Here is a 10,781-nt window from a genome sequence, read left to right on the forward strand (position 1 = left end):
TAATGTTTTTCCGAGCTGGTCGATCGTCGACAATGACAACGGATGTACAATTGATTAGGTTTCTTTCATGATGAGGCGATCGATTGATCAGATTTTAGCGCTGCACTAGTCACTAATTGCAGAAACAAATCCATTCGTAATTATTACCATTCCAAGTCTTGCCTAGTTTTATCCGTCCGTCTCGAACGTACATGTTAAGAATCTGTTGCTATTCAAGGCCGGCAGTTTTCTGTGCGCCATTTGGCGACACTCAACAACAAGCAAAAGTTCAAACCATTTCCCAATACTTTTCTTCCGAGTTTCCCACTGTTGCAATCATCACGCCTCACCATTTGCCTTTCCTCTCCTCATCACCTGCTCTTCGATCAGTAGCTTCGAATATTTTCCTGCTTCGATCAGTAGCTTAGCTGCTTCACTTTTTTGTATATTGCCTCCTGCCTTCCCTTGCCATGAACGCTTTCCCTGCCTCCCTCGATTCATCTTCCGTCGCCAAAGCCTTGGTTTCTGTCGTCGGTAACTACACCCTCGACGCCTTGCTCGACAGCGAGCAACGCCGCCAGCACAAAGAGCTCTGCGCTGAGCGCCTCGCTGCCCAAGACAATGTCGAAGTGCTGCAATACGCCGAGCAGGCCGTGCTGGCTAACCTCGACTGGGGCATCGATGCGCTGGAAGAAGGCATCGTTACGGCGAACGAAGAGACCAAAAGAGCCCGGCTTCAGCACGCAGAGAAGATGCTGCAGGTCAGCGCGCTCTTGGACATCCGCCACACCACCGCCGGAGTGCCCAATTCTTATCTCTCCGCATGGGCTCATCTCAATCTGGCCTTTGTATGGAAGTTGCGCAACAACGATCGGAACGCCGCAGCTCACATGCTGGAGATGTTTCTCGTGGAGCCTCTCTACTCCAGAGTAGATTTTGCGCCTGGTTTATGGGAGCATCTCTTCTTGCCTCACCTCACATCAATCGTAGGCTGGTACACCGAGCAGCGCCAACAGATCCTCTCTTCCGCCCTTCCCGAGGGATCGGATTTTTCTAGCTCCCGTACTCAAGACTTCTCGTATAATGTGGCCGAGTTCAGGAGCCTTCTATCGAGTGTCAGCCCGGAGCAAGCAGCGCAGTTACAACAGCTTGAACAAATCTATCAAGACTCGTTGGATGAGAACACACGGCTTTATGCGAGATACTACAAGGATTGGCTCAATTTCGATCCGGCTGTCAATTCAAAGCGGAGCATGCCCCTTATGCCTATTGCGGAGCCACCTATGACACCAATTCACGAATTGAGTTGCATACCAGAGTCAGTGAAGTTCGGCCCTCAGCCTCCAACGAGTGCAGGCTTCACCCACACCAATTGTGGATTTGGAATTGGATATAGCAACAGCAGTCAACCTGCTCTCGGGTAAGCCGGAAAGCAACTTCCCTGTATCTTTAAGCTTGCAGAAGAAGAACTTTTTCCTTTCCTCGGACATAGAGAACAAGTATCCGAGTCTACATCTATATGTCGCCTAAATGGTTATGCCAGGGTGTTTGGTTAGTGCAGGTTTGGGGAAGGCAAAAGCGAGCAGGAAGATTTGTATATGAAAACGCAAGGCCGTAATAATGTACGGTTTCTTTGTCCTATACCTATTACTGCATCTACTTCATTCTTACAAGAACTCATGAAACATGAATCTAATACACCATGTTCGAATGTGGAAACTCTGTGATGTCGATTTTTCCTGTTGAAAATTTCAGCCGATGTGGGAAGAGCAAGATGAGTCGGTAGAGCTTCCCTATGGGCTACAAGGCAATGCATACTCTAAGGATTTTCAGACCAGAGCCCAACGTGACCTACGAAATGAGAACCCTCCAGGCTACTCATACAGCCTCCCCGATAAGCAAGCGTCACAAAAAAATATGGACACCTTAAGTGAGAGTCCAAACTCTAAGAAAGGAAACAATGTTCAAAGGCGATCTCTTAAGGATAAGGGTTTTACTTCACCTGCAGAAAAGGTCAAAGCATCTAAGCGTAGAAATGGGAGGTCAACGCCCTTGTTAGCACTTTTTCAAGACTCAGACGCTGTCATGCTTTCATCCCCACAATCAATAAGCTCTCTGGAAAAGTATTCTAGCTCTTTAGAGTCAGCAATGGAGGTGGAGGTAAGTTAAAACAAAGCGAATGACGTCCTAAAGCCAACAGCTCAAATCTTTTAATTATAGAAGAAATCATTGATTTTTTATTACGGTCTATTATTGTTTATTAATGCCTATCTGACTTCTATTATCAGGAGGCACTGCCACAAAAGCAGAAAGATTATGAGAAGAATACCATTGACCTCAAGGAATCACAATATTCCAGAGTTACAGAGGAAGATGTACTGACAGATGAAGAGAATCCTGTAGATCACGAGGATGATGATGATGATGAGTGTGGAGAAAGAGTAGTAGTTGAACAAGAAAAGGATGAAGAAGAGGTGGAAGACGAAAACGAAGAAGAAGAAGAAGAAGAAGAAGAAGAGGAAGAAGCAGAAGCAGAAGAAGAAGAAGAAGAAGAAGAAGAAGAAGAAGAGGTTAAGGTAGACAATCCTTTAAGGTCACCTACGTCACCAGGAGAATGCAGGTCTCTCTCTCTCTCTCTCTCTCTCTCTCTCTCTCTCTCTCTCTGCGTGTGTCTGTCTGTCTGTCTGTCTGTCTCTCTCTCTGTGTACATTTTGACCTCAACTGAGATGTGCACAAATGCAATATTTTTTAACTGAAGTACAAGATCGTCCAATGGGCAAACGACTTCTGGCTGTGATGGAAAGCTATGCATTCTGGTTCCCTCTAACTGAATTTGATCAGGTGAAAACGAGTGAAGGGGATCCATATGATTATCAATAGCAGTCTCATCCTTTAGCCATAGATGGTGTTTTTTAACGTTGATAGTAGGACTTTCTGCAAAATGCTAGGGAACCCGTCTTTTTATCAATAGCAATCTCTGCAAAATGCTAGGGAACCCCTCCTTATGTTTTGCTGGTCCGAGGAGAAAATATCAGAACCTGAGGCCGTCAGACCTGGTTGCCTTCTTATGCGTGTCTTTTGAAGATCTGAGAGTACCTGAACAATTGGGTGCTCCGAACAAGAAAATAATGCTTTTGTCAAGAGAGAGTCTATTCTTAGTTGGACATGCCTTTGCATAGACCATAGAACCTTTAATACATTTGTTTGCCATATTTTCTATTTAAAATCTCTATTGAATATGACGCCATGGCATTGAGTAGACGATGAGAACCTTTAATAGAATTTTTTGGCCTCTCTCCCATCATTCGTATTCTGCGGGTAGTGCTTGAAAAATTAAGGAGTAGTTTTCCACTGCAGTCTAGTCTGTATTGTCTACATTGGCCAATAGAAAGCAGGCCAACACAGTACAATGTCCCTATGGTTCATTCTCCCAAAAAGTCTGATATTTTCTCTACGCATGGAGGCTTGGTGAAGCCCAGGATGATGCTACCTTCGTCAAACAAAGACTGCAACCTGCTTTAGATTGAAACCAATTTCGTACCATATCATGGTGGCAACTGTATGCTCTTACTACGAAGAAGAGTACATTTTAGCAGTTGAAAATACTAAAAAGATTGAATGGATATTTAAATATTGTTGTACAATCAAGGGAAGTAATTTACTGTCTTGTGGATCATGCATGCAGCTCAGCAGTTGCAGTCTATGTAGAAGACCCAGGACAGAACCTCTCTCTCCTAAAGTTGCCTGATATCTCCAATCCAGTAACAAGGCCTCCTAAAGATTTTGTCTGCCCCATCACAAGTCAAATTTTCAACGACCCAGTGACACTCGAAACAGGCCAGACATATGAAAGGAGAGCAATCCAAGAATGGCTTGATAGAGGCAACACAACATGCCCAATAACTCGTCAAACATTAAGAAACACCTCCCTCCCTAACACAAACTACGTCCTGAAGAGGGTCATAGCGAGCTGGAAAGAGCAGCACCCTGACTTAGCCCTCGAGTTTGGATCAACAGAAAATTCCCCCTGTTTGCCACGTGCTCCTGGATCCTCTATATTCTTCGACCAGACAATGCCAGAAGTGAATGGATCTCCAGAGAGCTTGTCTAGCAGTGTCTCTTCTGATAGTAACAGCACAAAGGGAAAACTGTCTCAGAGATTCAACAGTAAGGAAATTGCTCTTGCATCCGCAAGGAATTTTCTCAGCCAAGATTCTCTTGAAGGTCTTGTCGATAAGCTGAAGCCTGCGATTGCCTGCATTTGTACTTCGGATGACTTGGAGGTTTGTGAGTCAACTGTGCTCTCCATTGCCCACATCTGGCAGGATTCCAAGGGGAACCACATAATCCAGGTGCATCTCACCAAAGAGGGAGTAATCAAGGGCTTTATGGAGATACTGTCTACGTCCAAAGTGGTGAACGTCCTCGATGCCACATTGTATATACTCTCTGAGCTGATTGCCAGAGATGATTCTGTGGGGCAAACAATTGGAAGACACGATCCAGATTATGCCTGTGTGGTTGACTTGTTAAAGAGTGGGTTGATGTCAGCTACAGTCCTACTGTGCCAAATAGTGCTAAATTCATCCCAGTTGGCAGTCCCCGATATTCTTCCTTCACTTGTTGGTGTGCTACGGCAGTGCGAGAATGAGAACTTGCCATGTGAGGAGCCTTTTCCCATGTGTATGGGACCCAAGGAAGCAGCGTCTCTGATGATCGAACGGATACTTACATCTGGAGATGAGATTACGAAGTGCACGAATGCTCAAACTGTTATATCCATGGAGGGTCTCTCTCCTTTGGTTGATAGTCTTGAGGCAAAAAGTTTGGACGAGAGGGTAAGTGCCGTTTCCATACTGCTCTGCTGCATGCAGGCAGAGGGAAGCTGCCGGAACTACATAGCCCACAGAGCGCCCTTAACTCCAGTGTTGGAGCTGTTGTACAGAGGCAGTGAAATAGCGAGATTGATTACAATGTCTTTTCTCTCTGAGCTCGTGCGACTCAACAGGTATGTCAATGCATCGAGTTGATTTCTTGACGATAAAGTAATGTTTTGCTGTTCTGCTGGAATTGTGCTAACTAGACATTCGTTTCATCGCTAGACGGTCAATCAACAATCAGCTTCTGCAGGTTATCAAAGAAGAAGGGGCACTTAGTACGATGCATATTTTACTGGTACAACTTCAAATGGTTTCTTTTGAAGACCGTCCTATTGTTGCAGGCCTGCTGCTTCAGCTCGATCTTCTGGTAAGAAATTGCTTTGTATCTTTTTTATTGTGGCTTAGGACATTAGACCGCAGTATGCAATATTTCTATAAGAGCATGATGCCACAGATCCAGCCTAAGAAGGGAAGCATGTATCGGGAAGAAGCCCTTGAGGCCCTAATAGAAGCCCTTTCGATTGAAGACGTCCTTACCTCGCAAATAGCCGCTGCTGAGACAATAGTATCTCTGGGCGGACGATTTACGTACTCTGGTGAACCTTTAATGGAGCTCTGGCTGCTGAAATCTGTTGGCCTTGATCAAGAGTATACTGATGTGATGAGGACAGAAAATGAGGTAGAAGGTGCTTTGCCCGTGAATCTGGTGAGTGCTGGCCCCGGGGGACCTTTTGCACACTAATGTTATTATATAGCAGGCAACCTTGGAGCTTACAAGTTACCCCTGTTGCATTCCTGTTGTATTGGTTAGGTGGAAGAGGAACACGCTGCCAAAGAATGGGAGAAGCGAGTGGCAGGAGTTCTTGTCAACTTTGAAAATGGTGCTATACTTGAAGCTCTGGGCAAAGGAATGAAAAGCCAGATATTGGATCTGTCAAGGCTGTGCGCAGTTGCTGTGACGTGGCTTGTTCACATGATGCCCCTGCTGCCTGATACCGGTGTCCAAGAAAGAGCTCGGCAAATTTTCGTGCCAGAATTCATTCGTAATTTGAATTCTTCGAAAGACATAAATGATAAGGCGCTTGCCGTCCTTGCTCTGCACAGCTTTGTAGATAAACCAGGTAATTAGAGGCACCACATGACACAAGTAGATGTTATATGTTCTGGTTGTGTAAGATCTCTCAATAGAGCATGTATTCGGCCTGACCGCATGCATGGTTGAGGTGTAGATGGAGTGGAAGATCTTATACGTTGTGCAAGGGAACTATATCGGCCTCTGAGGCAGCTGAAGCGGTCACTACAGATGGCAAATGACATCCTTAAAAAACTTATCAATAGTCCCATTGTCAATGCTGTGAGTGACTCAATTGCAGCGCATAATTAGGCCAGCTTCCTCCTTTTAATGTATTTAAGGTGTTCCATCTGATTTACTAGAAACACATCGTGATATATCTAAAGCAAATTGTAATTGGGTAGCTTTACATAATTGGTGGTGGCTACTTTGCAGCCCGAATTTTGGATTCATGAAGAATTAGGCAGTTGTGATGCAAGTACGAATGGAGACGTTCGTTGCCTTGCACACTCGAGAGGAAGAGTATTTAGCGGCCATTCAGACGGAACTATTAAGGTTGGATCTCATCACCACGTCATCCTTGGAAGACATGCTAATACAGCTCCTGTTAGCAACTCTGTGAATGAAATAGATTCTGTAATTGTTTAAAACTCATTATTTGGCTTCTGGCAATGAAGGTGTGGGATTGCAAGAAGAACCTTACTCTAATTCAAGACATTAAGGAACATCTAAAATCAGTTACGTGTTTGTATGTATCGTTATCCGGCGACAAACTCTACAGCGGCTCTCTTGACAAGACTATACGGGTTAGCTGTTCTCTTCTCATTTCAACTAGTTGGATGGCTACACTATAGATGACAAATGAGTCTACAACAAAACTGTTGCTACTGTTTCTTCCATTTGTTACTAAAGCAAGTTTGTTGCCGTAAGAATCGGGAGTTCTAACGCCCTAAACTCTACGTGGAATCTCACAGAGTTCAATATTTTGGGGGGTATGTTTGATCAATAGGTGTGGGCTATTGGGCCAGAAGAGATATACTGCCTAAAGTCTCACGACACAAAGGAACCAATCCAGAGCCTCGTAGCTGTAAATTCTACGATGTTCTGCTTTGCTCCTCAAAGCACCGGTATCAGGGTTAGTACTTTCTACCTGCTTTGGATAATATATAGCCGTTTTACGATTACTTCAGTATCAATTCCACTAACGCTTGCCTGAATTGCTAGATCTTTCACGTGGACTCGGGAACTAACTCCTTCTTAGCTAACAAGCACGTCCAAAGCATTGCAATGACGAACGGAAAGTTGTTCTGTGGTTGCACTGACAATAGCATTCAGGTAAGCTCTTCCACTAATCGGGCCAGAGACGTATCACAGGGATTGGGTTATCGAACGTTGTTGTGAATGACCGTGTCTATTGAAGCAACAACCGGTGACCTTGATGAGACAGGAGGTGGATCTGGCGAGCGGAACGCACGGTGTCATTCAGCAGCCGGGCATGAGAACCTTGCGGCTTGGGAAAAAAACCATCTACTCACTACAGGTCTTTGATAACAAGCTCTACTCTGCGGGGTCACTCGTTGATGGTACTGCTGCCAAAGTAAGGCATTCGTCACTCAGGATCGTCCTCTTTTACCTGCATGAAGTGGTTCTAGCAGAGAAGTTGGCCTTTACAAAAGGCTGACCGGCTTCTTGAATCTTGTTCAATCTGGATTTCATTTCATGGTCAAGGAAGCTTCTGTTATTGTATGCATCAACTTGTTCAGGAGAAGTTTTGGGTCAACAATCGTTTGTACGTAGCTAGTAACGTGCAGCTCTCCTTGTGAAGATCTGGAGCTTAGCAGACAAATCCTTGGTCGGCCCAGTAGCGACAAGTTCAGATATGCGTGCCCTGGCTGTGAACGATGAGTTCATTTATCTTGGCTCCGGCTCCGGCTCCATTGAAGTCCGCATCTACCTTTTGTGCTACGTACTAGTTTTGGTCCTTGTCTGTATTCTCTAAGGAATCTTGCCCGGCATAAGGGACAAAATGTTATTGCTTCTTTTGCAGGTATTTCTGAGAGAAAGATTAGTCAAAGTTGCAGGTATGAGCATCAACAGCAAAATATTTTCATTGCTTGTTCACGATGATATACTTTACTGTGGATCTGAAGATGGAAAGATAAGGGTAAGCGGATCCATTACTGTAGTTCCACAGTATAGATTAACTGCTCATCCAAGATGCATCGGTTGCTTGTTCAAAAATAAGGGATCAAATAAGGACTGGCTCATGAAAACTGAAGTCGTGTGCTTTGCAGAGATGGGCAGTTAGTTGAAAGGGAGGAGTGAGCAAGTCCCGCATAGAAGTCCAATTTCCAAGGCACAAGGAAGAAGGATTGTCCCCTTAGAGTCCAAGGACTAGCATTCAACGCTCAAGACTCAAGGTAGACACTTCTTAACCACTACGGTGGCACCTTCGCAAAACAGGACACAAGCGATGGGGGGATCACCGATAAAGAGCTGAACAAGACAGAGTGGGCGATCGAAAATCAGTGTGTAAGAAACAATTGGGCATCAACTGAGACGTAGTGATGGGAACGTCAAGTTGCAAATTGTTGCTAATCGCATCGAGATGAATTCTCATGTACAAGACTAAGCATTATATCTTGTAAGGAGCTACTGGGCGACACCTTAGGCGGTTTCGGCATTCTCCCAATTCAGCTGGCTACCATGTTCGATTCCCTTAGGAAGCTCCTTTGCTACCAGCCACAGATCATTGCTGGACCCTCGTCGTTGGCCATGGGTATATGAGTGGGTGTCATGTGCTTGTGAAAAAATAAGGAGCTCCTGCCGAGAGATCCTTTCATTAATTGAGCAAAACTTGTAACGTTACTAACCTGTTACTAATTAGTCTCTCAAAAGCATGTTGCATTATGCAAGCCAAGTCATTCGTATGGTGTCTCAAGACGTAGGAGCACTTGGTTCGGGGATGGTGGGGAAAAAAAAGCATTGAAATCGCATGCAAAGTAGTGGCAACACAAGCGGTTGGACATTTGTATTCGAATCCCTTGGGATACTCCGTGATGCCTGTCAGCATAGGCCAGAGGCTCAGCTCCTCATAGATGGCCATGTGTGTGTGAGCGAGGGATACGCCAGAGGCTCAGCCCCTCATAGATGGCCATGTGTGTGTGAGCGAGGGATACTCCGTGATGCCTGTTAGCATAGGCCAGAGGCTCAGCCCCTCATAGATGGCCATGTGTGTGTGAGCGAGGGGCCCGAGGGGGGGGGGCAAGGATGTGGATTTGCAACTTGAGGATGGTGGACCGGATTCCAACTGTACAATTTGCAAGAAGATGTCTACTTTTATCATTTAGGCAAGATAGAAAACAAGAGAGCATGAATGCTCGAGCGCAGTGCCTCCTAGTTCATTAGGACACATACAAAATATCTTTGTATCTGTTGCTACTAGAGTGAATGTAGTCAAATTGTATCTCCTAATTGCTCCTGATTGCACATAATTGCTCCTATGCTCTATTCAATTAATTAGTTATCTCTCCCTTCCCTCATTTCGTAATTAACCTACGCATTCTTCCAATTAACCTTTTGCCTTCGTTGCCTCTCTCTGTCCTCGCCGCCTCGCTTGCCACCGTGTAACTTCCCTCACTGCTTCTCTGCTCAGCTCCTATGCTTTGCGCTCCGCTCCCTCTGCTTAGCTCCTATACTTTGGTTGTCTTGCCTTGGGCTCCCTCCGCTAAGCTCCTATTCTCTGTGCCTCTCCCTCACCCTCCACTTACTGTCCGCCCTTCCCCCTCTCAGCCCTCCAGCTCAGCCCCCTCTCTCTCTACTCAACTCCCCCTTCTCTCGACTCTCCCTCTCGTCTCCCTCCTCTCTATATATATTCGCTTAAGGTGGCCACTTTCTCGAATTTAGAAAGTTTCACATTTCTCAAATTTTCTCGAATCTAGTGATTAATGTGTCGAATCGCTTAGGTTAACCTGCTTTAATTGTGCCCCCCTTCACAAAGCTTAGCTTAATACACAATGCACTCCCTTCGTTTAATTGCTAATACTCATGTTTTAGAGACTGGGGGATCATATTGTCTGTTGGGTTTTGGGTGGATTTAATTTCAAGTCTTTAATTTGTGGTAATTGCCGAGCTTTGTGTACAAGGATGTGGTCAATCCAATAGGCCTCGATGTGCCCATGCTGATATTATGAATGAGGAGTATGTTTTTGTAAAGAAAATATTGTTTAAGTATTTCCAAGTATATAAGACAACAAGTCTATGATAGTATGATAGTGAGCAAAGAAGACCAACAAATTAGATGATATGAATTTGAGTATCTGTAGCAGTATCTATCTTTCAATACTTCATTGTGGCTATACTGAGGATCTACCTCATCATTTGTTAAGACTTCTAATCAAAATATTGTTCATCTATTTCCAATCATATAATATGATATCATGACATAAGCAAAGCCAGTATCAATGTTTGTAACAGTATCTTTCAATCTCCTTTCAATACTTCATCATTTGTAACAACTTTTTATCAAAGCATTGTTCATTTATTTCCAAGCGTATAATATGATATCGTGTCAATAGGCAAAGTTAATATCAATATTTGTAACAATATCTACAATAGTATCTGTATTTTTGTGTTTTGTGTCAAAAGCACAAAGAAATAAAGGATAAAACAAACCCATAATAAAGAATCAAAGGTCCAGCTCATACCTTGTCAGATTGGCACTGAGAGCTATCATACCTTTCTACTCATCCCATGACAAACATCATGTATCCACTTCTGGTTAGCCTTTTAACTCTTTGGTTGACCAAAACAACATCATTTACACATCAGTCTTCACATAAAAGTAAGAA

General features: G+C 44.2%; 1 protein-coding gene across 1 annotated transcript; it reads left to right on the plus strand.

Annotated features, from left to right (window-relative positions):
• The first annotated feature begins 449 nt into the window (after nucleotides 1–449).
• LOC147884657 (putative E3 ubiquitin-protein ligase LIN) lies at nucleotides 450–8,327 on the plus strand. Its single transcript, XM_087397193.1, has 18 exons — nucleotides 450–1,399; nucleotides 1,541–1,601; nucleotides 1,735–2,139; nucleotides 2,268–2,453; nucleotides 2,529–2,599; nucleotides 3,665–4,987; nucleotides 5,082–5,226; nucleotides 5,314–5,565; nucleotides 5,671–5,980; nucleotides 6,089–6,213; nucleotides 6,367–6,486; nucleotides 6,609–6,737; nucleotides 6,941–7,066; nucleotides 7,156–7,266; nucleotides 7,379–7,528; nucleotides 7,757–7,873; nucleotides 7,979–8,095; nucleotides 8,226–8,327. Exons 1-18 carry the CDS (start codon nucleotides 450–452, stop codon nucleotides 8,241–8,243), a joined length of 4,716 nt encoding a protein of 1,571 aa, XP_087253319.1. The 3' UTR covers nucleotides 8,244–8,327.
• Nucleotides 8,328–10,781: the final 2,454 nt, after the last annotated feature.

The sequence above is a fragment of the Dipteris shenzhenensis genome, chromosome 26 (assembly GCF_047967505.1).
Source record: "Dipteris shenzhenensis isolate YYH24624 ecotype China chromosome 26, Dip_SZ_1.0, whole genome shotgun sequence".
Taxonomy (NCBI): Eukaryota; Viridiplantae; Streptophyta; class Polypodiopsida; order Gleicheniales; family Dipteridaceae; genus Dipteris; species Dipteris shenzhenensis.